Consider the following 27,634-nt stretch of genomic DNA (forward strand, 5'->3'; position numbering starts at 1 on the left):
AATGTTTTATTATTCTGTGTTACAGAAATATCTGTGAAAAAAAGACTTCTCTAGCCTAAGGCACGACATTCCGTTTTCTAACGTCAATGACAAGGAAAAAAGCCTTTTTGTATCAAAAGAGTTCTACAATCAATATGACTACATGTGATAAGCAGCAAAGGACAATTTATCAGCCTGATTTTTAATTATATTCAAAGGCACTTTTTTTTTCTTGCCCTTATTTTTCCCCCTGTACATTCTCTATTATGAAAGCAACAGCTGATTAATTCATCTGACCATTTGGAAAGGTAAGAAAGGCACCAGAATCACTACTCTCTTAAGTTATCTAACGTAGCAAGTTTTGAAAAAGTGGTCCTTTGTCAAGCTGGACATACTTTGCTCATTAGAATCATTCACTTAGTATTTCAGCAAGTGTCCTGCTCCCTGCAAACAATTAGAGCATGGATGAAAACATACTCTAAAGAAAATGATCAGCCCTTGCTGCGTTCATTTTTTCATTGTTTGATTCTGATAAAAATTCAAGTCTTCAGTATTTGGATACCAAACAGCTAAAACAAATGGACTGGATAAATGTATGGAACTGCAGACAAAACATCAAGATACTAAAATCAAAACTTCAGTTTAAGATACCTGTATTCTATTGAGCTCTACAACTGGCCCGTGCTGACGATCTCTCACCATAGTTGCTTGCACAACTTTTCTAAAAGCTGCCTCCTAAAAAAGGAAAATACAAAAAAATAAAGTAACAGCAAAAGTGCAATCAAATAAGAAAGCTGCATGTATTTCACAGGTAAACACATACTTAGTTCAACTTGGGGAGGGGAGAACAGGGGGAGGAAAAAAAAAAAAAAAAAAACCACTTTTCAGCAAAATAGAGAAACTGATACTGCTATACTATCCTTCAGCAATTTCCTTTCAAGTAAGTCACAAAACCCCAGAAAGGGCCTAACACCTGTGTTTTTCTTTAGAAGAAATGGAAACAAGCATCAAACACTTCTGAAATACAAAAAAAAAAAAAAAAACCAAAAGCAAAATAAGATAAAGCTGTGAGATGTTAGTTAAGGATCATGTTATTTGTGCTAATACAATTCAAGTCCAAAACACTTGGAATACTAAAGGTAAAGAAAAAAGTCTCTCCTCTATCCCTCAAAACCATGTCTGGAAAACGGGGTGCTGTACTTCACCCAGGTTCAGTTATTACTAAGCAACTACATGCCTCTGAGTACAGGTATAAATTAGTTTATACCAGAATAATACATGCATATGGAGAATAAATTAAGGTCAGAGAAAAGCAACCAATCAAAAAGCTGAAGTTTAGATAATCAATCAAAAAAAAAAGCCAAAGTTTAGATAATCTTAAAATAAATAAAAAAAATAAACTCTTCATGCAAATTCAAGTATGTGAGGTTCTCTCACTAAATATTTTGATCAAATTTTATGGTCAGTTTCAACCAAGCACTAAAAAGTTTTTCAAGTCTTTAGAATCTCTGAAGGTAAACCTGCCTTAAATGCCTAGACATGAAGGCATCACAAATTCTTGTGCCTGTGTTGAATGCATTTGACATAAAATATGCCTGATATGACTTTTTATCTGACATCTGAAGACTTCCGTAACTGTTCTGCAGACTCTTAAAGCAAATTATGTTGACTGTGCCTCCTGCACAGCCGATTCCTATACTTAGTATCATACACCTAAAGACTCCCTTATCAATAGCATTAGCATTTTAAATAGTCATGAACAGAATAGCTAGGATTTCTTTTTCCTTTTTTTCAATTTAGGTCTTAATGAAAAATATGCGATCCTCTCTGGGTCTGTGAAGCACGTATTCTGCTTGTTTGCTCTACTACACCATTTCATTGGAGTCTAGAGAAAAAGACCTTGAGACAATACATGCTAAGGAGTGTAGTTACAGGCATGTCTTATTTAAGGACATAGAACAGTGCTGCAGAGAGAAATATAATTGCTTCTCTCTTCAAATATATCTTCCAGCAGATTTTGTCTGTTTATATAAATTCATAATTTTTCTTGAGACAAGTTACTATGACACTGAGAAAATTCAGATCTAAACCTGATGATCGTACTGAAGGCAAGTCACGTTTTTAAAGACTTTCCACTTCTCAAGTTTTTAATAAGCGTTGTAGCCTTGAAGCATTATAATTATCCAGAGTTTCTCATGACTGACTTTACTTAGAACTATATAAAAATCCACTTTCTTTACGAATTTGAGAGTGAACTCTTAGGTATTCTGTCTTCACTTTTAGCCCAGTCTAAAACAAGTTTGTACCTGCATAGAGCTTTGGATCAACTAGTATGTCACCTGACCATGACAACTGAAACACAAAAAGCAGATCATGACCATTTCATACCTATCTTACATTTTTTTCCAGGATAGCATCTACTGAATAATCTAGGAATTCAGCTATACTACAAACTGAAGACTTACAGTGTAAAGTTATTTTCAAGATGAACACAAAAAAGCACTATGATGAAGAACTGACTGAAACATAATAAAAAGAACATATTCACAAAGAAAGGAGTTTGCATAATCAGAACGAAAATATTTGATACACAACTTACAGAACGAAATGAGATGTATAGTTCTATTTTCTTCTTAAACAGTACATTTCACTTATGGTTACAAATCTCTGCCTTAAATACATTCTGATAAATACCTTTCCCTGTGATATCAGAATTCCCCGTAATGTGTCAAACCCAACAGAGGGTCCTTGGCCAGTTTCATCAAGTCTTCCTTCAAGATCAAACATTGGAATGCAAGGACAGAAGAGTTCAGAAATATGATGCAACAGCAGAAGCCTGTTTCTCAATGAAATGATGGGTATTTCCTGCAAATGATTGTACTCCATAGGAACCTATGATAAGGCAATGATATCCAAATGTAATATCGAATTATTATACACATTATTCTATTACGCAGAACAACAATTTATAAGATTTGTAGGTAAATTTGTATTAGAAATTCAGATATTTGCTTATTCACACTGTCAAAAGTTAATACACAGAGTTCAGTTGTTCATCAAAGATATCAACAGTATCCATCTAAACTGAAACGAGCATTAGAAATAAGACAGTTGGGACTATTCTTGCTATTCCCTATTTTACAATTCTCTTTATTCATAAACAGATATATTTTATATCCTGTCATCACTACACCTTGGCATTGTAGCTGAAAGACAGACAATTCAAAAAACAATCTTCTCAGTGTAAAGCAAGCAATGAAGAACTCCCTTGGAAGGCTTAAGATTTTCACAGCTGGAATATGGAATTAAAATTCCTGCCGATTTGCAAACTGAGTTACTGTTCTGCATTGGATTGACAACAGAATGAAGACGCTTTCTCACATCAGAAAACTGGAATCCTTCTTTGGAAATATGGAAGTAAACCAAAGTAACTGGCTCAAACTTGAAGTCTAATCAAAGCACATTGAGCACTGGGGATTTAGAAAGAAAGCATATCTACTGAAAGATCAGTAATAAGTGTACTAAGTATGTTTAAAAGCTGAACATAATAAAACAAATAAAAAAATTACCTGTGTAGGGAGCTTGCCAGCATTAGCAGGTTTACTGGTTGACCAAGCTAAAGTATGTGCTGAGCCACATGCTACTCTGTTGATCTTTTTACCCTGAAGTGCTGCAACCAAGCGTGGTCTCTGAATGGCATTAGTTGTTCCATCTCCAAGCTGCCCTTCATCATTATCTCCCCATGTATACACTTCCCCTAAATCAATAAAAAAAATTAATTGTTCTAAAGGTAAGTTAAAGCATCCTGTCCCACCCCCCTTCTTTAATTAGCATTTATTAAATCATTTAATTGAACGAAGCCCTGGACTGTGATCAAGATTTCTCAGACTAATGGCCATCCTGAAATCCACTCTCTAGTGCAGATCTCTCTTGAATGACAAAGTTAGACCCATGGTCTATGTAGAGCAGCTAGTATAAGATGCGTGTATTTACTCATAGCCTGTAAGAATTAAAAGTTCTGTTCCAGAACAGAAGGAAATGGTGGAGCAAAAGAATAACAATGGATACACTAGATGCCTGTATTTGACAGTTTCATAGAAAAAAAAGCTGATATTAAAAAACAATTTTAAAAGGCTTAACATTTCACATGAGACGAAATAAAAGATCTTGTAATAAGTTGTGCTACTAGAGAGGACATTAAAATGGGTGGTTACTGTTGAAAGATAATTGGAAAATACTTTTAAAATAGCAACCTTGTTTCTGAGCATTCATTTTCTGCACCTATATCCTATTTCACTTGGTGATGGTTTAACCCCAGCTGGCAACTAAGTACCATGCAGCCCCTTGCTCCTATAAAATACTCAGTTATTGTGGAAACTTGTTAATTAAATGTAGGAGTGAGTCTGCTACAAAGAGTACTTGCTATCTCAGCCAGCTCTGCAAGAAGCAATATTGTTTATGCAGTGCTTCATTTAGCAAGTTAAATACCTCAGCAGGCTCAGAAAGATCCTGCTAATAAAAAAAAAAAAGCCAAATCCATTCATTTTACTGCTTGACCAGTAAAAGTTACTAAAAGTAATTACTTTTAGTGCTCTATATTTTCCTTTGACCATCAGCATTTATAAAGCTTAAACTCTATTTTTTTATTAATTAAAAACCTTCAGCTGGTTTTATGTGATCATTTTACATCAGTAACACGCTTGTTGCTCAAGAAACATACAACGTGTGCAAACACAAGATATGTCAATGCACACAGAGGACCAACATTTTTAGAAAGGACAACCTACCAACCGCTGACTAATTATTTATTTCAAATTCAGTACTGAGAACTAAGTAAATTATCTGATTTTTATACCATCTTCAGTGCAGCAAACACAGTGCAAAGACCCAGTAGCAATTGCAATGACTTTCTTTCCTTGCAGTCCCTGTACTTGTCGTGGTCTTCTAACATGGTCATCAGATCCATGGCCTAACCGATGGTAATCTCCTTTGCCCCTGCACAGAGAATGTAAAACATTTCAAAACTGTTTTAACTGTGGAAAAAAACAGAATGACAGACTGCGTCTGATATTTGATCTGCAGATGACAGATGATCCAATACTAAAATATTCTCCAAATATTCAACATTAATCACATCACTAGCTTGTGTGACGTTTATGTGATTCTGCTGATAAAGCAAAAACTCTTAAACCTCCAATATGCTATTCCTACTTATTCTGTGTAGGAATACCTACCACTTTTTACCACTTTTGCAGGGAGTTGTTTTTTTCCTCTTAAAAGGATCAAGTATTAGAAGCATTCATCTGCAAAAATAGTATGTTTACTGACCTCAGAGACTGGAATCTTGTACAGTTCAAGGGTATCTGTAATGCCATGCAAACAAGGGAGCAGAAGGATATTGGAAAGGTATTTTGCTCAGTCTTTTTAAACATTTTAGTAGTTTAAACTACAAAATTTGGAATGGCATAGGAAGATTAAAACAATGACCTAAAATAAAATTCTCAGACTACAGCCACCACAAGCTACACACAACTTCGATAACATACAAGAACGTTATTTATGCTGTCATCTTCCACCCTGCATGACACCTCAGGCTTACACTTCCAATGACCTCCATGGAACTTATGCATCTTGCAGTAGGGTCAATGCTTGGGATGACAACTCTGTGTTTAGGTCTCCAAGAAAAAATACTTTGATTTTTCATTCAAATGGCATTATGAAATGTTCCCCCAAATGGTAGATTTTATTACTAATCAAGACAGAGGAACTCAAAAAAGTTTTTGATTGGAGGGGGGAGAGAAATCGAAACAGTGAAGGCAGTATAACACTAATGCCTATGGCAGACAAGGTTACATCTAACACTTGTCAGAATAACTAATATAAGATACTTACCATGTATATACTGCTCCAGATTTGGTAAGAGCCACAGAAAATTGTGATCCACATTCTACTTTAACCACTCCAAGGCCTGTGAGGGAATCAATCTAGGAAAATAATACCAAATGAAATCAAAAGTTAATTAAGGAGGCTATAATTTCATAGACTGCTTACATTACTGTCTTAAGTAAAATACTCGCAAGCATGTAAGTGTCTATATGTATATTTAAAAATCACGTATGTAAGATAAATTAGCAGAATTCTACTCCTTTCATCTTTCTACCATTTACGACTTAACCATTAAAAAGAAGTTCAGATTTGGTGAGCTGTTGAAGATCATCTCAGCAATTGTCCCTTAGTAAGGCTCTGTCTCCAAATACTCAACATTAATTATCCCTAGCTCGCATGACATAGATGCTATTCTGCCAACATAGGGAAATATTTAAACCTCTTGTACGCTCTCTTTACTCTGTGTAGGTCCTTATACCACTTACCATCAATGCTATGGGACTGATGATTGATGTAAAATAAGCAAGTTATTTTTGTTTTGTGTTACATGATGAAATAAAAACTTAATTTGGACTGGCTATTAGACTTCATCTATTTGGAAACAGAATGGGGACACCAGTATCCAGGTAATAAAGTTTGATTCTGGACCAAGAATCTAAAATCTACTGTGCATAGGTATGCACAGTGACACTCTCGTTTCTCAGACACAATGTTCACTTCCATAACAAGTGCTGGAATTCAAATTAGATGGCTACAAAGATTTCATTTGCAACATACGAAGAAATTCTAAGTCAAACATACATTCGCATGAAAGGTTTAATATCAAGTAAGATTACTTTTTAATCAATTGATTTCCCTTTCATGAATGAAGTTATGACTTCAACAGTGCTAAGGAAATTTATTAAGACAAGGAAATACAAAGATTTCTTGGCAAAATCTAACATTTTGACAGGAATCAAAATTAAAATGAGAAATATTGCTGGAACCAGCAAAGTTCTCCAAAGAAAAAAATCTTCAACTGCAGCTTCAACAGTCAGCATAAAATTTAAAGACTCATCATTGCAGCCTACAAAGTTCATTCTTAACAACAATCAAAAGACTTCTAATGTCCCAGGATGAATGGAAGTTCATATATATTGGCAAATCCGACTTCAGTGTTCTCCATCAAACTCGTAATTTCTAAAACAATGGAAAAATTACATTCAAATACCTTCATTGGTACTTTACAGCCATCACTGCCTCCTCTCCCAAGTTTTCCATAATCTCCATCACCCCAGGACCAGACTGTATCATCATCAGTCAGGCACAACGTCTGTGCATCTCCACTGCCACAGGCTATGTCAATCACACGGCAGCCCTGGAGAGCTTCCACCTGTAAAGAAATCCCCCAATTTTGTTCACAATAAAAGGCTTAAGTGATTTAGTTTCAGAAAAGAAGACAAACACAGCTTGGAGAGGTGCTTCACTGGAACTACAAGTCTGAAACATGATGGTAACAAGCAAATAAATGCAATTCAAAGAGCTTTGCTATTTTCAAACCAGTAAAACAAAAACTAGCTATGGATCATTCCTTTTAATTGGTGAACTAGTTAAATTTTTTTTACCTAAAAAGTCAAGGATAACAATTAGTACAAAACATGTAAGGTTATCAAAGACTATATTCTGTTGAAATTATTTCAGGCTCTCTGGGTGAGTGTTGTATACAGTAAGGAGAGAAAAAAAATATCTTATTTTCAAATAATCTCTTATTAGCTTTCAATTTTCTAGCACTTGCAGTTTAACCTGCATTCGATTAACATCTTTGAAAATGCTGCCATCTAGTGATAAAGTACGGGATCTGGATTCACAAAGTAAACTGATGGTAACCCACATAGCATCACATCCTCCGAACCCTCACCCCTACGTGAAACAGATTATAGGCAGCACAATCCAAAGCAGTACAGAACTTCACATACTTCATCTCACCCACACATTATCTATTTTCGAAGTAACCAAGAACATAAAGGGGAGGAAAGATGTACAAGAAAGATGGACAAACTTTGTGGTTTTGGGGGCCGGGGAGCAAGAACATCAGATACAAGTGGTAAGGTCCCAAACTGGACAAAGAATGAATGATACCTCGTCCCACAAATTCAAGCACTGAAAAACCCTTAATGCTTACGTGAACAGAAATATATGCAGAGAGCCTTGAATAAAAACAGGAAGCTAAGAGTTTGATTCAACTACAGTAATCTTACCCTTTGCTGTATTCTCAGCAAGAGAACACAGGTAATGAAAAGACTTCTGATTTCAAAGTCAGGGCAGTTTTCTTAAGATCACTAACTTAAAAGTTTTCACAGTCTATGACGGTTGGAATTGTAACTCAACAGATAATCAGTATACTCATTCTTCCTACATTACATTCTGTCCTGGTTCTCAGATTTACCACTTCAGAATCAAATGGTAACATATCCTCATCAGCTTAACTCAAGTGTTTTTAGCAAATAACAATTAAATACTTCATAATTACTTAGGTTAAGTTCTTACTAACTTAGTAAATAGTTCAGTAAAACCTCAGTGTTCAGTCATGATAATTAAAAGTATAATAACATTAGGAAAAAAACATTTTGCAAATGACTGATACCACTGTCATCCCTGGTGTGTTTCCCAGTGGTAAACAATGAGGATACCCAGTAGACAAAGCTCACTTGTTACTTTCAGTGCAAACTACTCCTATGAAGGGGTGGAATTTACTTACGGAGGGGTGGGGTGTTTGATTTGGGGTTTTAAGTGTTCTCTAAAATAAACTCCTTAGAAGCTGTTTAGTGACCTCTAGTGTAAAGTTTTGCAGCTCCACTTTCATTTTATTCTTCCAATCCATTCTTTTTCCTAAAGCAACTACTCATTTCTTACAAATACATGCCACCATTTTGCCCTTTCATTTTTTATACGCAGAAATGCAAAAAGTTACTAATCCGAAGGTAAGAATTGGACTAAGACTGTATAAAACTCCAAAGGTTTCTTACCAGTTTCGGTTTCAGCTGGTCCTCACTATCTCCATGGCCCAGGCGTCCGTATCTTCCCTTTCCCCATGTGAAAAGGTCTCCTGCAGCTGTAATACATGCACTGTGTGCTCCCCCAGCAGCAACGTCAACTACTTCTATACCTCTCAGAGATTCAATTACACGAGGACGATCACAAGGGCTGAAATGAAGATACATGTCTTGACAAAACTTTTAGACTAGACCATTCACATTCAGAAATGGGAGGGGGGAGAGTATTGAAGTAAGTATGAGGACACCTAAAATAATTGAGTATTTCCTTCTGCTCCAGTTTAATATCCTAAAGATTTATGTTTAATTAGTCATGCAGATGTACTTTTAGAGAACTATAAAAGCTAGATTTATTTTATCATACATTGCAATACAGCAGTATAGGCAAGCTGAAACTGCAAAACCACTTCCATTAAAATCTAGTCAAAGCTAAGCATTTACCCTGGAAAAATCAGTCCAATTTAAGATAGATTACCAAAATTCCTAGCATAAAATGTACTGTTGCCCGCCCCATGGACTCCAGCATTCCATTTTGAATTAGAATATTGTTGTCTCTAGTACAACAGAACTTCTCCTTTAACAGAGGCAACAACGCATGTGGAAATCAGAAGCAGAATGGCAGTTTTGCTCCCTGAATTGCCTTGAAGTTCCATATACCTACAAGACAGATCCCAAAGGAAAGCCACTGCACTTTAGTGTCCGCACAAATGTTAGCATAGGCATATTCCAGCAGATATGCTAGAACACAATATCCAATTACAGAAATCAGAGTAACCATTTATTTGAAAAAACACTCTGTGGTTGTCTCATTTAAAAATGTAAACTTCCACATTTGTTACTTTAACACTCACTTCTATATATATAGGCAGTACTCCAACAACACTTCAAATACGTAATAACTGTAAGTATCCATTAATAGCTTTTTAAAAGTAATATTTCAAAGTGTTACTTACCTTCGATTTCCATGACCAAGTTTACCATCTTCTGCTTCACCCCAAGAATAAACTTCTCCCTCAGAAGACAATGCCAAACAATGCTTTCCTCCTGAGTTCACTGCAACTTTCTTTATAAACACATGTTGAATGGATTCCAGTAAAGTTGGAGTAGAAACTGACTCTGTTCCTCCAATTCCAAGCCTGCCACCTGCTCCATATCCAGTGGCATACAGCTTTAAAATGAAGAATAAAATTGAAGAACATTCAATGGAGCTGTAAAGAATTCTTAATGAATGTATACTAGAATACAGCTAAAGAAAAGCTAAAGAAAAAGTTTCTCTCTCCTAGAAAGAAATATTTTGAGTATTCCACAAAAAAAAAAAAAAATCGTGAAAATATGGCCAGATTCAAGACAATTTGAACTGTCACTGACTTAATGGATTTTGTTTTAAACCCTAAGGCTGATCTTGTAAAAGTATGTAGGTCTCTTTCAAGCAGCACTAGTTTAGTTTTCTTTCTTCTGGGGATTAAACATACCTAAACACAGCTGCTTCTTCCCCTTCCATCCCGTAAGTTTTAAGTACTGCTTTTCACTCTCTTTTTGTCTATCTAAAAGTAATTTCTTTCAACAGAATGATGTCAAGCAATGTCGATAATCTGTCGCTTACTCTTCTGTGATTCCTTAACAAGGATGACACTGACTGTTGAAAAATCATTCCAGTATCTCACTAGATGAATGTAACTCTTAGAAAAAGCTCAAGCTAAAATTCTTGCTCAAATCCTTCACACAAAGCTGCCATCTGTATCATAATAAAGAAATTCTTTTCTCCTATACCTTACACTAGACCTCTGCATGGTGCTCCTTTTCACTCAGGATGTAAGTATCTGCAAATTAGATCCTTCAATATCTAACTTAAGAGGCATTTAGCCAACTGTGAACAATCTCAGATTCCAATTACACCTTTGTCCTGTCACAGAGACATAATCACCACCACATTTTACCCTGTTTTATGGGACTCTGAACACACAACTTGAATTCAGCTGTTTTCCAAAAATCTCATCACAGTTTTGAACTGAGAACTAAAATACGTGTCTTCTTTCATGCATTTAATGCTATAGCACACTGAATTCCTAGACTGCACTGGTAGAGTTGGCACAGTTCAGTTTCCTTGAAAAACTAAAATAAACTAATAATAATTATAATGAATCTGTGCTATACACATTTTTTACTTAGACAAGCATTTATGACTGTGGATGAAATATTTCAAGGGAGTCTAACAAACAGTCATTTGTTGTATCCTTACTTTCCCATCAGCAGTCACTGCAAATAGAGTCTGTTCACCACCGATTAATTGCACTGGTCTGAGGGTAGCAAGAGCTTCACATGGAGTTGGGACTTTGACTTTTGCCCCTTCAATCCCACCAAGTTGTCCTCTGTGATTATGACCCCAACCATAAATAGTTCCACTCCCTCCAGCTGAAAGTGTCCAATCATCAGGTCGTCTGCAGAAAATGCAAAACAAACAAAATTTTAAAAGCCACAAAAAATGCATTTTAATGTTGTACAACAACAAAGCATCACAAGACCAAACCAATGACAGTTGAAAGAAATAACCTATTCATCCACTGGACAAGCTGTTCATCTTGTTCTCTCTTAAAGACATGATGGCACTCATGAAGAACATCCATATTTTCATTATCTGCCATTAATTCTCGTATTTTCTTTGCCACCTGTAAAATATTTTAGATTAATCAACATTATCCAAACTACCAGTTACTACTATCACAGTTGGCATAAAATACTTCAGTCTCGGTATATCTTTTAAATGAAACATTTTCATACGTTCCATGAACCATTTAAAATATTCCTGCAGTACCTCATCAAGGAAAAGGCGAGGTAAAGATGTCCTTTTATCAAGAGCCACAGCAACCCTGGATGCCATACAGTATCTCCTGAACCAAGCCCATTTGTGTGTCTCTGCACAGCAAGGGAGAGTATCCAACTCCAGATCACAAGCAAGAGCCACAAGGACCTTTAGACAATCAGAAAACATTTCAGAGGTATATCAAAAGTGTGTAACAAAAAGCAATACACATTTGATTTGGCTGAACGGCTCATAGACCAGTAGAGCCTGAACACAGTCTCAAAGACGTGTAAAGTGCAAGGGACACTAAAGGCCATCTTCACTACCGTCATTTGGTAGTGAAGCATCAAGTGTACCCCCACTATCTCACATGCTTATGTATTTAATCTCCTCTTCCGACCCAGAAATTTTCACCCCTGTGCCACGAAAAACACCCCTAGATGAATCAACTTTTCTGTATCAATTACCAGGTGCTGAACTTCTTATCTTGCATTTCTAAACTAAGACTCCTTTCTAGAATTAAATCAATTTTCAATTGATTTTCAATTTGATTCAATTTCATATCAATGTTACTGATGAAGATTGTGACAATGGATTACTTCTTCCCTGTATAAACTTTAACATATTTTAAGAATTTCCTTTCCTTAAAACAGCCAAGTCCTCTCAGTCCAACTTCTACTACATACAAGGCTTTTTTAGCCTTTTATTCTTCTTGTTCTTCTCTAGAGTTCCTCAGCTTATTTTTTATTTTGAAGTACAGGATCCAAAACTGAACAGCCTTCCTTTAAAGACATTCTTACTTCCTCTAACTAGACGTAAATAAAGCCTTCAGAATATTTAAACAAATAAGTTACACAACTATCATATTAGGATGACTCAGAAATCTCTTCCAAAAAGCGGAGTTTACTGTACTTTCAAAATGTTTTACTGACCTACCTACCTCTGCCTAGCTAGGTCCTCCTTATCTTTATTTGTATATTTGATTCTCCTTTTAGTAGTAATATTCTGATTTTGTCAGAAAACATTTCTGATACAGGCGTAGGTGAGCTTACCATGTTTCACAAAAAAATTCAGAACTATACTAATGAATTCTTTACTGATTGCACCGCATTACCTTAAAGAAAGGGCTGTGGAGCAGTTGTTTTCCACCTCTCACAATGGGGTCTTCATAGTCAAACTGTCTCTGCAAAGCTTCTGGAAGACCTTTAACCAAAGCAGCTAATGCACTCCCTGTGAAACTCTAGAGAACCACAGAACTAGAAAGTTAGTCTTAGTGCATGTGTTACAAGAAGCACATTATTTAGATGACCATGACAAAATGTTAATCACTACCCAAACTAGAGTTAGCTATATGAAGTATCATTTCTATCCATTTCCTATTACAAAAGTATTTCTACACCACTTTTGACCAATTCCAAAAGCACAACTATACAGTATTGGAATTAGCCATTTTTTTCTTTTCTGAAATGGAGTACCTTTACAGACCGGCAGACCTGTGCAAGAAGGCTGTTCATTTGCCAACTTCCCATTTTTCCATCACCAACAAAAAAGTTGTACATCAGGGCGAGTATTTTAATGCTTTTTATACATCTCAGTATGCAAAATGTGAAGAGAACAGCATCACTGCTGTCCTGGGTTCAGCTGTAGCTGACAACTGCCTTCTTACCAGAGCTCGTGTTTCTCCTTCATTATCCCCTAGAATCCGGTTGATGTTAATAGACTGGCCAAACTCTGTTGTGAGCAGTTTCCGTAGTCTCTGCAAGGCCCACATTCTGTGGCCAGCAGCTAAGGAAACATAAGCACGCAAAGATCATAATTACTTAAAACAATCATTTTCACTTCAAACAAATGGACTTAATTTTAAGACCACACCTACCTAAGGCACTCAGTTGAGCACAAGCTGCAAGAGAAGCTGCCAAGCGAGGAACTATACTCCTGTTGGAAGCAAAATTTAAGCGAAAATCCAACAAGCATGTAACCAAATCCATTGAGGGACATGAAAGAATGCAACGATCTGAGAGCAGGTCTTTAGGGCCTGCAAGAAACAAAAAGGGAAAAAAATTAAAAAATTAAAAAGGTAGGGAAGGTTTGTCCTCAGCCTGAAATAAGAACAGAACATAGGCAGGATTTAGCTGACCAAACACAGCAGGCTAGAGTGCCAGTCTGCATCTCAGTTGGCCCATTCCACCTCCCTTTGAAAGGATTAGAAGAAAGAGGCACTTCCACAATATAACTCAAACTAATTCCAAAACAGATACATTTAAAAAAAAAATAATAATAATTTCAGATTGTGCCTCATAAGTATCCTCTCTTCACTGATGAAGAGGCAAACTAGAGTGACTACAAATTATTTTTACTTCTTCCTTATGTACAAGTGCACCTCTCATGACTTTGTTGAAAATGTTTCCAAAGTAAGAATGAAAATATTTTCTCAGTATGAACGAAAATGTTTTCTTAATATGCACTAAAATGAACTCTAGAACTTTGGCATGTAAATATCATGCAGTAAATGCAACGGTAAAAACCAGACAAGTAAATCTACTCTCTTGCCTTTCTATAAACATTATATATGCTATCTTACCTGCAGCTGGCATGATAGGGTAAACAGTGAACCGCCATCCCCATCCATTCACAGAGCCATCGCTGATGAACTTCCACTTTAGTTCATCCCCTGGAATTCGCAGTTCACTAGACCAATCTGACCACTCACGACCTGTTACAGTAGGTAATACGAACATGTTCATCTATACTGTCTGAAGCAATACAGAATCATAGAAAAGTTAGGGTTGGAAAGGACCTTAAGAACATCTAGTTCCAACCCCCCTGCCATGAGCAGGGACACCTCGCACTAAACTATGTCGCCCAAGGCTCTGTCCAACCTATCCTTGAACACCTCCAGGGTTGGACACTCATCAATAGCAACTTCCCTTCATGGTTATATATTATAAACACATTCAAGGAAAAAAGCTACATAAAGCATATGAACATATGTTATCAAAACATAAGTTTTAAAACAGTTCAGTTAGCACAGCTAACAGACACCCTCAGTACTTCTAATACCACAGTCAAAAGACAATGAGATCTTATTAAAATCCATTGTCCTATTTTCAAATTACCTTTTCATATTACAAAAACATGTAACATCATATACATTAGATTCAGCTTTACAGCTTTTTGTAACCAGGAATCCAGTCAGAAATATCTCAAATCCAGAGAGAAATATTTCAATAATGAAACATAATGTGCATCTGAAAGAGCCTGGGGAAAAATGGGTCAACAGTAAAAGGCCACACCCTAACTGCTCAGAAATGTTAAGCACAAGCAGTAACTACCAAGACCCTTGCACATGATGTCATGTACAGGTAGGCTCAATGTAAAATCTGATGAGATGAAAAATATTCCTCTAAACCCTACTGCAAATTTATAGTACTTGAAAATGAAATCAGAGATAACCAGATAAAAGATGCAAAGATTTCATGTAGTGTCACGTTCACAGGCCAGAGTAGAAAACAGAAAGAGAGAGCCTAGCTATTATTTTGGGCATTTGACAGCAGAAGAGCTTTTGTCTTGACTGTATGAAAGCCTAAAATTCTGTAAGTACTACTTCAAAAGAAAAAAAGCTAACAAAAGAAGTATCTTTTTCCAACTGTGTTCCAATTTGTTAAAATATACTTTGATTATACAGAAATTCACACATGGTGGTGGGGGTGCTAAACAACAACTTTTTACACTGTAACTTCTCTTAGGAAGAGCAGGACAACATGCTCTTCTCAGATTCTCTATATTCGAAGACACAAGATCACTCTTGCATGTCTGTGTCTAGATCCTACATCTTGTTTAAAACACAGTATCAATTTATGTAGTCTTCCCTGTTTTTTTATTGGCATATCCCTCAAAATAAGTCGGCCACAGACAGTGATACATTTCATTCAGCATTTAACAGTAAATCACACAAGACATTTTTGAAAAGCACTAGTTCTCATAACCTGATCGGACAGAAACAATTCTGTTGACACCATCCATTATGGTGAGTGGATCATGACGCCGCTCTGTAGAACACTGGCGATCAAATTCTACCCTCAGTCCCTCAGCACCTAAACAGCAACAAAGAGTTTACACATTTCTACAGAGCAATCAATACCACAACAAATGCAGTATTTTAGAAATCCACATGAAACCACAACTGTTTGGAAGCCATAGCACTCATTAATAAAAGTAACTTCCTTTGGTTTAATGACATTATTTGTCTGTAATTTCTTCTCTTTGAGAGGCTTATGTCATAGCAAGCTCACGTGAGCGGGGGCTAGCAGTAAGAAGACTATATTCAGAACATTCCAAACTAAATTTGCGACAGACAAAAAATGTCTATTCACAGTTAAGGCAAATAGCTCTTTGTTGCCCGTACCTTTTGGTAAGTACTAGGTAACATACTGAAAGAAGCACTAAGTGAAAAGAAAGCATTAAAACAAAAAAGTATTTCCCAAATGCTCAAGACTAGAAGGTAGGTGTTCAATTACTGAAAAAGACTCAGTCCTCCTCAGCTTCATAAATAAACAGAAAATAGCAATGATAAAAAGCCACAGTCACAGCCAGTGAACCTAAACATGCATATTTCACAGGATCAAGATGTTCATGTAGTACATAACTGAAATTTAAGAAGTACTTATTACAGTGACAGGATACGTAACACGGCTTTAAAAGTTCAACACGCATTTTCACAAGCAAAGGAAAAAAATTCTGCATGCAGGCTTGAAATTAACTGAATTTTACTAACATAACTTTAAGAATTGTATACCTGGTATTTTAACTGTGCCACTAGAAGATGTATCATCAGTATATGGATGGCTGCTTTCTACCACAACTGGTTGTGAAGAGAGGCGACCGCTTTGTGAATCAGTTGCTACGTCTTCGAGTTCAGTAACACACAGCTCCAACAACATATCAGCAACCTAAGGAACAAAAAATATACACTTTATGAAAAGTAAACTTGATTAGTCCAAGAAATCTAAGCCAACTACCATTCTTCCCAAATTTTAAATAAATAAATCCCTTGTTTTCCAAATTCTGATTCATAAACCATCATATTCATTCAAAAATACTATTTTTGGTGGTGTTGAAGCTAGAAAAACTGCTAAAACTAAAAGCCAAACAATGTAAGTTTCCAGTAAGTAAATGGCAACACAAAAAATTGTTTTCCCTTACTGAGAAAAACAAACTGTAAAATCTAAACTGTAAAGCATAGGCCAAGTGACTAATGAAAGGTGTAAATATTTAACACCATTTGCATTTAAAAATGCAAGACACTGTTTAGAGAGAAAATTCTAATAGTACTCATTTTTAAGGAGCAGTTGCAAATGAAAATTGACTCTTAAAAAAACAAACAGGAAAAACAACCCAAAAAGACAAAATTGTTCAGCTACTGAATTCTAGAAGCAAAAAACCAAAATTAATGTATAAGCGTATATATAGCACGCATCTAGTTGGGGTGGGAGGGGGACAACTACATCTACAGAATATGGGTATACATAGCTGATCATTGAAAACTGGAGCGTTAACAGTTTGAGAAATACCACTCAACTGTCTCTACATGAATAGCATCAGTTAGGCTCTCCCACAATCTTAGTGTACTCGGACAGAGATTCCATAACATTCCATTGTTTAAAACTCAAGCTGCCTTGCCATTAATAAGTAAATAAATTTTCTCTTATTTCAATGCACACTCCTTAGCAAAGTCATTATTCATCTTTTTTGGTCAGTGAAGCCAAGTTTCATAAAAGAATACAAAAATCAGCTTTGCGTAATCCCTTCTGATGTTTCAAACCAGTCTTTAAGCTGTGCAAAGACTGAAATTAGCTATATCATATGACCATCTTAAAGAAACGCAGTTACTCGTTAGAGAAAAAAAAAATAATATTTGAAGGGTAAAGCTACAAAAAACATTAAACAACTTTCAGTTCATTCCTGTAAGCAGATATTCTATAAATAATTTATAACATCCTTTTATATAGCTGCTGGTAACCAGTGTTATAGCATCCATTGATTCTCTTTGTCAGTTATCCCCCCACTAACAACAACAAAAAAAACAAAAAAAACCACAAACCACAAAAAACCAAACCAAAACAAAAAAAGCACACCAAAAAAAACCCTATACCCATGATACTTTGCAAATATATATTAACAGTATTTTTAGCAAGCAATAATGACTGCATCAATCTGAGAAATAAACTCAGATGCAAAACAATACCACCATGCAAGTTTTTAAACTAACATTCTACAGCTGCAACAAGTAGGGCTTGATTAAGTCATCTACATTCCAATAACCATAGCCACTGGTCCGACACAGAAATACAGTTCATTAGGCTTCTATTTTAACATCTAATTGCAACATGACAAATTGAAGAAACAGTCTGTTACTGACATTTGTAGCACACGTACATATTCATGTAATATTTCCATTAAAATAATTAAGGTTCACTTGCATTTAAGTTCAACTCAAATTTTTTCAACTCATGTTTATTAGTTTCTCAGTATGCTGAACTGCACTCCAAATACAATATTCTAGTAAGATACTAACGAAAAGGACACAGTTAAAATACAACAGAAACAAAACCTGACCTGTGGGTAAGCTGTGCCCATACCAGACAGCACAGCTGAAAGAACATCTTTTCCTTTTTCACCTGCTCGGTTGGACACAGCAAGCTTTAGCAGGTCAACCATGACTCGTGTGTCATCTGGTACTAAGAGACTAGTAAATTCATCCAAGTACTGTGGTTCTGGGCCAGATACTTTACTTTGACTTTCTACATCCTACAAAACAAAAGGCAGAAATATTTAGACAGTGAAGATCAAAGAAGAATTTCACCGAATCTGAACAAGTTAACTTGAAGAAGCTCAAAAGGTAGTTTAAAATAAAATTCATAAATCTGGGATTATACAGCCCCAAAATTAACCTACTGTTAAACCCATTTCTCAAGTGAAAAAGCTTTCCTAAAACTAACCTACTTTAACTTCAGACAAAAAACAAACAAAAAAAATCCTCTGCCTTTGGATATACTTTAAAAATGCAGTCATTTATAGATTAACTTTAAAACACAAAAATAAAGCAAAACTGCTTGATAAAAGCATGATAAGGAGTTAAGTTTTAAGGAAGGTATTGACAACATTACTTCTTTGGTTTTTGTCATGGTTTCTGCAATAATACTGGCAGCTCCAGGATCATCTGTGACTGGAATGAAAGGACGGGAAGAGGCAGCAGCAGCTGAGGGAGTTACAGCAGATGGTGTCACAGCATCTTCTGAAGAAACAACCTGGCCAAAACAGACAATAACTAACAGAAGCTGCAACAAGATATCGTAAAACCTCTAAGAGGCTAAGGGCTTATGGTCAAAAACAACAGCAATTTAAAAATAGCCATAAATTCAAAACCGAACAGATTTACTTCCTGTACTTGTAGCTTCTATTTTATGTTCCTAGTATGGCAAACCAGCCAACACCCACCACCACCGCCAGCTGCTACAAAAACGTGCAAAAAAATGTCAGAAAAGCCTACAATGAAGAAAACAAGCCCTACCAATACAAGCCAAATTAACACTTTATTAAAGGAAAAGATCTCTTCAGTAGCAAGACATTTCTTCTTTCTGCTTCTGTTACCAGTTGGGAACTAAGAGAGTAGTATTCCACTCAGACCTTCCTGCCTACATTAGTTGATAGAAGTTTATAATTACATTTCATTACATAACAGTCTAATATTCACTTAGTTTTGATGTTTGGTTGTGTTGGGTTTTTTTAAAGATCACTTCTGTAGAATTAGTATCTGGTCGAATGGTTAATATGTTCATGTTAACTCTAAAATACTACTAGAAGTCATCGCAATTGCATTTCGTTCGGCATTTAACAGTGCATTCTGAAAGTTCAAAACTGATTTTGCTCTAAAATTTAAGTTCTTTCAAATCTGACAGAGAGTAACTACACACCTGAAATTAGAGCAAGAAAGAACTGTTTAATCTCTGCTATTATCAAATTAAACAAGACAATATTTTTCAGCTTTACTTTTAAACACAGATGGAAAAATTCTTCTCATACTTTACCTCCCCTCTCCTGTCCTGCCACGGGTTTGGGCTCAGCCTCTCTTCTATATCTCCCACAAGCATGCATTCATCTCCATTCACAGGGCTTCCTGTAGAAGTAGCATCTGATGGGGGCGCTGGTGACGAAGAGGGACATTCTACTGGTGCAATCATACTTGCAGGCATCAATGCTCCAACAACTGCATCCCTGAAATCATTTAGGACAGATCAACATAAACCTGATTATATCCCCTTGTTGAGCTTCTTAAAAAATATATTAGCTTGTCTTAATAAAATAAGGAAAGGTTTCCACACTCTGGAATTTAGAGTCATTTATCACTGTTCTCCTTTGGGCCCAATGCTTAAATACTGTGGTTTAAGGCCACTATTTTATGCGACTTCCTCTTCCTAAATTTTAGCACAAATACTCTGTTATCTACCAACAAGGAGGGCACTGTAAAGTTTTATTGTTCTTTCCATCCTGCCTCCCACTGCTTCCTCAATGTCATCTATCATGATTTACTTACATGCCTTTTATGTGATTTAATTGAGCATTCCTAAATAAACAACTTTTCCCCAGGCACTGAGAGCTTCTGTAAAGAAAACACCACAAATCTAACGCCAGCATCAAAGAAAATTTTAAATGAAGCTTATGCCTATCCTGAGGAGTCCAAACAATTTATACCCAGCTCAAGAGACCCTGATAGATGATATGCTATGCCATCTTTTGCTCTGCAGAAGAACAGAATGTTTGCAAGCCTACCTGGCATACATGATTTGCAATGCCATTAGTATATGAGATAACGCCTGCTGCTTGGCAACATTCCCATCAAGCGATAGGAGAATCTTAGCGAGGGAAGGGCGATTCGGCTTAGAACTGTTTGCCCCACTAATTTTGTTACTGGCAGCAGAAGAATCTGCATCTGAAGGAACACCTGGAGTGAAGGGGAAAATGAGAAGGCAAGCATTCTTTAATGATGTAATACATAATAAGAAATCAGATAAATCAGTTCCAGTTAAGTCAGAAGACTGTAAAACTAACTCTATAGTAGATTCTTAAACTGCAATGCCTGAAGTTACAACATTAAAGTCAATACTGAGGCTTTGCAGTAAGGGCTTTCATAAAGTAGTGTTCCACCTTCTTACTTCATCATAAAGAATAAGGTAATACATATAAGAATATTTTGGTGATCGGCATCTGGAACAAGTTTTACTTGCACAGAAATTTCTCAAATAGCAAGAATATTTATTAGGTAATCTTAAAAATACTAATGAAATATTCTATGTTCTTGCTCTTTTTTAAGTACACTGCCTTGTTCATGAAAAAGCTTAATCAGCAAAGTATTTGGTGCTTTTATATTCAACACAAAAGAATTAGGAAGACAAAACATCAATGTTTAGTCACCTGCATTAGGAAAAAAAGGTAACGGTAGAATCAAGAAATATAGCAACAGGTAACATGCAAGATCACCAACATTAAAGTAGCATACATCTACCATTACCTCCATAAAGCTCTATCCCATATTAAAGACAGTCTTTGAAGTGTTTGACAAAGCATGTTGCATTTTAATTTCCTGAAGAACAATAAAAGTTCAAACTAATGCTACTTCTGAACAAGTCCTTTGCAACTTCCACCTTCAGGAAGAGGTTTTGTTGGGGTTGAGCACTGTGTATGTTGTTTGTTGCTGTTTTGTGGTGGGTTTTTTTAAAGACAGGTTTTTTTTTTGCACTCTTCTATCACCTATTAAACCACACACAGAGCTAACTCTCAAATGGTATAAAGAAACCAACCAAACAAAAACAAACCCACCAAACCAATGTAAGGCAATAAATACCAACCAAGATAAGAAGCACCTAAAGGGTCCCTCGCTGTCTGGAAAAGTACTGGTTCATGAACAGATGGTGTAGCTACATCCACTGTTGTCCATGCTACACTGTGAGAAGACCCACAAGCAACCCGGGTGATTTTCTGGCCTTCCAAGCCCTGGACAAGAGTAGGCTTCCTATTGACTGTAGTAGTTCCATTGCCTTGCTGCCCATGGTCATTGTCACCCCAAGCATAAACCTGCCAGTAAACATTTCCACATATTACTTTGCTTCACTGGTTGCCTCATTCAATTTCTTCTTAAAAATTCCTCCAAAAGAATCTTAGTGATTTGCATTATTAATCTAGGACACTTTAGAGAACCTATTGTCACAACATGCCAACATGCCCCATTATATAAGGTAGGTGTTAGCATTCATTAAAAGGAAAAAAAAAAAAAAAAACAAACCAAAAAACCTCCAGAAAATCATAGCAGCGCTTTATCAGATGATTCGTAAATTATTGCCAATTCATAAATCATCAGTTTATTCATAAATTACTCATTGTTCACAGTGAACAGTAAATTAGAAGAGTTAGTTGCATAGTAATTACATTGGGGATCTGAATCAATATTGTGATAATCACAATGCTGGATCTCAGCAGAAAAAATTGTCTAGGTTACTGCTTCTGTATTTCAAGATTGAGAAGCAGAAAACTGATCCTGAGATAATACATCAACTAGGAAAATATTACAAAAGCTACTATGACAACAACATTCAAGCTCCCGTAATAATATGAAAGCTAATATATTTTAAATTACAATTGTGCTTATACTTATTCAGGACTTTGAAAAGCAAATAAGTATCATTAGAAATTTCTATCCCATTTAATCAGCACCAATGGTATTACATTCTTCTTCAACAGTTTAGTTCATTCCTTTCTGTATCAAGAAAAACGGGGAAAGAAGCATGATGTACAACATACCTGTCCAGTGTCAGTAACGGCTAGACAATGGAGTGCACCTACAGCCACATGCACAATCTTTTTACCCCTCAGTCCTTCCACAACTTGCGGCTTCCGTACATGTACATCTGTGCCATGGCCTAGTCTGAAGTAGTCACCTTTACCCCTGCAACAGACAGTAAATGTAAAATTAAAAAAACATATATATTGTTTACACAGAAGTTGTTATTTTTCCCTCAAACCAGTACAAATCCAAGAAGAATAGAAGTTTAGAAGCAACTGAGCCATCCTGAAGTGCAGGCATGCACAGTTGAAACAAACCCAAAAATTCTCCCTGTAGGCCTGTAATGTCATAAAATAGCTGTAGATTTTATGACTAGATGTATAAGACAAACTGGGGTGAAGAACGAATGAACAAGAACTTTGCAAAGAGTTCTTAAAGACTGACAAATTCCCTTTCCTCTAACTCCTTTCATCATCACAAATATAAGAATTTAAAAGGGGGGTGAAAGCAAGAGAGATAAATAGTTTCCAGTGGCCACTCTGAGAAATGGCATCTCTGCTAAAATCTTTTTTAAGAATAGAAGTAACTTATAAAAAATTAAGTTTTGGGGATTTCTCTTCATATCATTCATCAGCTGGTGACAAATGATATAACAAAACCAACTATTTTAAGTCTTCTTAGCTTTGACATATGTCAAGCAGGTCATGGCCTGCCCCCATGGATGGGGGTTAAGACCTTGATCTGGTTAGAGCTCTGAAGCTCATATGCCACACAGTATGCTCTCAGATTTTACAGAAAGGTTTATAAACAACTCAGAAAGCCAGGTTTGTGTTCAAAACAGAAGCAAGCAAATAGAAGCAAACAAAAAGTGTTTTGGAATAACTTCAAGTGATCATTTCATATCAGCTCTTGCTTTGAGGCAGCATTACTGACAACTCAGTAATGGTCGCCAGAGCAGCAAAGAGCTCTATAAAAACCCTGTGCTCCCAAGGAAATTCTTCCCATCTCCTCTGACCTTTAGCTTACTTCCTTACTCTACTATGTCCTTACTCTTACAGTGTCTGCTTCAGCTGTAGGCTACATACTCCAAACTTTGATAATCATGTTCTCTTTTTGCCACTCCAAAGTCTTGAATTAACATTCCTTTAGAGGCTCCATTGCTCCCAAGAGAGGGAATGATCTTGCCCTTCCTCCACTAATTCAGTAAGACACAGGCATCCTATCAGAGTACAATACACAAGTGAGCATGCTACAAGACACAGTGTTAGAGCAATTGAACACATCAGAGCTTGTCTTGAAGACCTGCCAATTTAAAAGACAAAGCACACAGATAAGGCGTAATGGAGTTAAGACAGCCAAACAGCAATAAAAACAACACATACTTAGCAATTGCTTTGTTAATACTTTCTGGCAAATGTAACATACCATGTCCATACCACTCCTGACTTGGTAAGTGCCAATGAAAACTGTGCACCACACTCAATCTGACAAACTCCTTGGCCATTCAGTCTTTCAATGTTCTGAGGAATGTTGCATCCTTCACTTCCTCCTCGGCCCAGTTTTCCAAAATCACCATCACCCCAAGAAAACACCAAACCTAACAAACACCAAACTGCAGGTCAAATGATGATCACAGTATTCCCATGGGCTAGAAATCTTCTGGAACAAGAAGTTACTACCTTCATCTGTCAAAGCAAGAGTCTGCGCATCTCTGCTTCCACAAGCAACCTGAATGACTCGGTGGCCAAGGAGCACTTTAACCTACAAAACAGAAAAGTAAGCAAGAAGTTTTAAATAAATTATGTTTTAAAACCTTACAGACAGTTTCAGGCTCTTCTGACCAATCTTGGTCATTGTGCCCAGCCTAAGCACACCATTTAGCACAGGATTATCTAGCCTTCCTCAATCAGGATCAAACATCATTCAATTACAGTAATAGCTTCCACCTATGTATCAAAGTAGATGCATGACATGAATGTTCAAAACAGCAGTCGCCATTTCACATCACTTCCCAAGAAGAAGAGATTGGATTTTTTTTCTGAAATAGCTTGCCTGTTGTTAGAGGTATGTGTACCAAAATCTAATTTAGATGACTTCAAAATGATGTCTCCATAGTGTTTTCATGGGTTTTGGCTTTAATTTAGGTTTTATTTATCATTTATTAAACAAACACATTCACATTTCAGAGACAAGAAACATTTATTTTACCATCTTAGGCTTCAGCTGTGTGGTATTATCTCCATGTCCTAGCCTTCCATATTCTCCAAGACCCCATGTATACAATTCACCACTAGATGTAATGGCAGCACTGTGGGAGCTGCCACAAGCAATATCACGTATGCGTTTGGTTTTCAACGCTTCTATCAATCTGGGTTTATCACAGTTCCTAGAGAAAAGGAATAAAGAATTCATTGCATTAATTATGGAAGAATTGCACAACATACTTCCATCTTCATAATTCAAAAAGTTCTGTGCAATAGCTAACAGCAACCTAAAAATACAAAGCAACATTGATTCCAAGACATATTCTGTAGTAGTGCCATAAATCTAAAGCTTACACTATTTAAATGTACTTCAGAATTTTATTTAAAGAAATATTTTATGTATATGCTGCAACACTTAGGTGACAAAGCCAAGATCCAAAGTGATGTATCAATTAAGAAGTGTATAATACAAAGTGAAAACTGATATCCTGTCATTACCCAAAGTTGAGTAATTTGTTGGCTTTGCACACAGAGCCAGGTAGTAAGATCAAGCAATGACACTCCCATCCCAACTTTGCTCTTTACAAGAGAGAAATTAGTACTTGAATTTACTGTTAGGCTTCTGTGAGAGTATAGGAAACTTTTTGTATTTATTATTCATATAGTTGCAATATTCTCTAAATTCAGGGAAGAGTTTCAACTCAAGGTTTTCTAATGTTGACTGTGTATCAGAACCACTATTAAGATTTTATCAACTTACACATGGCCTCTGGAATATCTGCATATATTTAATGCCTAAGAATTCCAAGTCTTACTTTTAATAAAATTACAGAAAACACAAGACGGTTGAATAATAAACAATACTGCTCTAATCTGGACTTCCCGTTTCATTTATCTGACACACATATCCCTATGAACATTTATTTGTTGTCATATATTAACCACCTCAGCTGGGCTCTGCAATTTTTTTTTTATTTTTTTTTTTTATGTATTCCAAGCAGATCTCCAAAACAGATCAGAATGACAAATATTTCTCCATGGGCTTTTGTTTTGCTATTGAGTTTTGTTCCTTTCAAAACATTGTTCTGTGGTGCATACGAATTAAAATCCAGAGACAACTCAAATTTTCCTCAAAGCTGTCCTGTGGATGATTAAATTATCTATTACTGAAAAGCATAAGAAATTTATTTCTGGCTAACAAGTCTGTGAACAAAAGTCTAAAGAAAAGGGCTACAAAATGCTCCATCAGGCTTATATTATGAACTGTTACACTCAGGAATGTAAAACTGCTATGCTTTTACACCTCAAAGCACTGCTGTAAAACTTACATTATAAAAGTAACCAAAAACGCTACATCCAAAAGCGTGCCGTTTCATCAGTGACATTAAAAATACTATTAAAGACCATCCACCAACTATGTTTCCAAATATTATATTGTCTCTTTTTTTAATGGAGACTGCTACAAATACTGCACCATAAATTGACATACCCTGCTGAAAAAAAACCCAACTTTTTCACAACGCCATTTTTTATTCCCATTGTAATAAAAATCCTGTCATTGTCACTAGTGGTGGTCAGCTGTGTTGTAACACGCAACGCTAATGTTATCGTACTGAAATAAAGACAAATTTGGCATCCTTACATTCGACTGAAGTGACCAAGTTTTCCATCATCTCCTTCACCCCATGAAAATACCTTTCCATCAACAGTTAATGCCATAGCATGCCGGCCACCTAAAAGTGTAAACAGAAATTTAAATTTTCAAGCAGGCAGCAGGTCTAGCAAATATCTCAATATTGACACCGCTCTACTTTAACAACGTAATTGTACAAGCCTTTCAACCCAATGCGCATTACTTATTTTCTTCAAACTTTGTACATGATTTAATTTAAAACACAAAACTTTCGTGACAGTAGGTTTCCTGGTACATTAAAAAAAAGGAAGAAATAATCAAACAATTCGCTATTTTCAGTGCTTCAAGAAAAAAAAAAGAAAATATAAACCCACATTTATCAATACTCAAAAATGACAACATTCTCTTTGGATCAGACTGAAAAACTATTAAGAAGTTACCAAATTTAACTTCCAGCAAGTAAGAAACTGTGTATGGTCTAAAATTATAGATTTTAATAACAGAACCATTAGATTTAATCTGACATTGTATGCTACAGTCAGAATTTAATAATCTGTATTTGTTTTCAAAAAATTTTTAAAAGATCAGTTATGCTGGGGCATCACGACACCCAAGAAAATTGCAGCAACTATTTTTAGGCTTAACATGTTATGTTTATGTATATAAAAATAGTAATAGTCAGTACCTGAGTGAACAGCCACCTTCTTTACCACATAGTTACTGAGAGCTGTAATCTGGCGTGGAATAGGCACAGTTCCACTAGATATTCCTAAACCCAGCCTTCCATTTGTGGCTTCTCCGCAGGCATATACTTTACCCTCTACTGTCACTAAAATGAAGAAATAAAATTTGAAACACCATTAGAGTTTCACAATAAGAAATCCAATTCTGCCCTTACATATACATATTTATATTTATATTTATTTTAAACTTATATTACCTGCAAAAAGACTTTTGGATCCTCCAGCTACTTGTACAACATTCAAGGCAGACAGAGTTTCAGAAAAGGAAGGGACCTTTATCTAGAGCAGACAGGAAATAAAACTCATTACAATTCACTTTGAAGTTTTATACTTTACAAAGAAGAGCTATTTTTAAATCATAAACCAGACAATCTAATAAGTACTTTTCCTTTTTTAGATACATGAAAATCCCTGCATTATTCAGACACTCCACACATAGAATCATAGAATAATTAGGGTTGGAAAGGACCTTAAGATCATCTAGTTCCAACACCCCTGCCATGAGCAGGGACACCACACA

The 27,634-nt window shown here is 36.0% G+C and overlaps 1 protein-coding gene across 1 annotated transcript in view; it reads right to left on the minus strand.

Annotated features, from left to right (window-relative positions):
- Window positions 1–630: 630 nt before the first annotated feature.
- HERC2 (HECT and RLD domain containing E3 ubiquitin protein ligase 2) overlaps window positions 631–27,634 on the minus strand; it is a gene marked incomplete at both ends in the record, with an annotated part of 75,527 nt that continues 48,523 nt past the window's right edge. Inside the window, 29 exons of the mRNA XM_010015618.1 lie at window positions 631–714; window positions 2,674–2,871; window positions 3,549–3,736; window positions 4,835–4,974; window positions 5,872–5,963; window positions 7,076–7,237; window positions 8,871–9,048; window positions 9,851–10,065; window positions 11,137–11,335; window positions 11,448–11,563; window positions 11,710–11,865; window positions 12,812–12,937; window positions 13,364–13,482; window positions 13,574–13,732; window positions 14,279–14,410; window positions 15,684–15,791; window positions 16,493–16,646; window positions 18,313–18,504; window positions 18,864–19,004; window positions 19,785–19,971; window positions 20,527–20,698; window positions 21,603–21,828; window positions 22,552–22,696; window positions 23,960–24,131; window positions 24,214–24,295; window positions 24,743–24,920; window positions 26,381–26,471; window positions 27,057–27,200; window positions 27,312–27,393. Of these exons, the coding sequence (XP_010013920.1) occupies window positions 631–714; window positions 2,674–2,871; window positions 3,549–3,736; window positions 4,835–4,974; window positions 5,872–5,963; window positions 7,076–7,237; window positions 8,871–9,048; window positions 9,851–10,065; window positions 11,137–11,335; window positions 11,448–11,563; window positions 11,710–11,865; window positions 12,812–12,937; window positions 13,364–13,482; window positions 13,574–13,732; window positions 14,279–14,410; window positions 15,684–15,791; window positions 16,493–16,646; window positions 18,313–18,504; window positions 18,864–19,004; window positions 19,785–19,971; window positions 20,527–20,698; window positions 21,603–21,828; window positions 22,552–22,696; window positions 23,960–24,131; window positions 24,214–24,295; window positions 24,743–24,920; window positions 26,381–26,471; window positions 27,057–27,200; window positions 27,312–27,393 (4,338 nt within the window). The remainder of the gene's footprint in view (window positions 715–2,673; window positions 2,872–3,548; window positions 3,737–4,834; window positions 4,975–5,871; window positions 5,964–7,075; window positions 7,238–8,870; window positions 9,049–9,850; window positions 10,066–11,136; window positions 11,336–11,447; window positions 11,564–11,709; window positions 11,866–12,811; window positions 12,938–13,363; window positions 13,483–13,573; window positions 13,733–14,278; window positions 14,411–15,683; window positions 15,792–16,492; window positions 16,647–18,312; window positions 18,505–18,863; window positions 19,005–19,784; window positions 19,972–20,526; window positions 20,699–21,602; window positions 21,829–22,551; window positions 22,697–23,959; window positions 24,132–24,213; window positions 24,296–24,742; window positions 24,921–26,380; window positions 26,472–27,056; window positions 27,201–27,311; window positions 27,394–27,634) is intronic.

The sequence above is a fragment of the Nestor notabilis genome, unplaced genomic scaffold (genome assembly GCF_000696875.1).
Source record: "Nestor notabilis isolate BGI_N333 unplaced genomic scaffold, ASM69687v1 scaffold11730, whole genome shotgun sequence".
Classification (NCBI taxonomy): Eukaryota; Metazoa; Chordata; class Aves; order Psittaciformes; family Psittacidae; genus Nestor; species Nestor notabilis.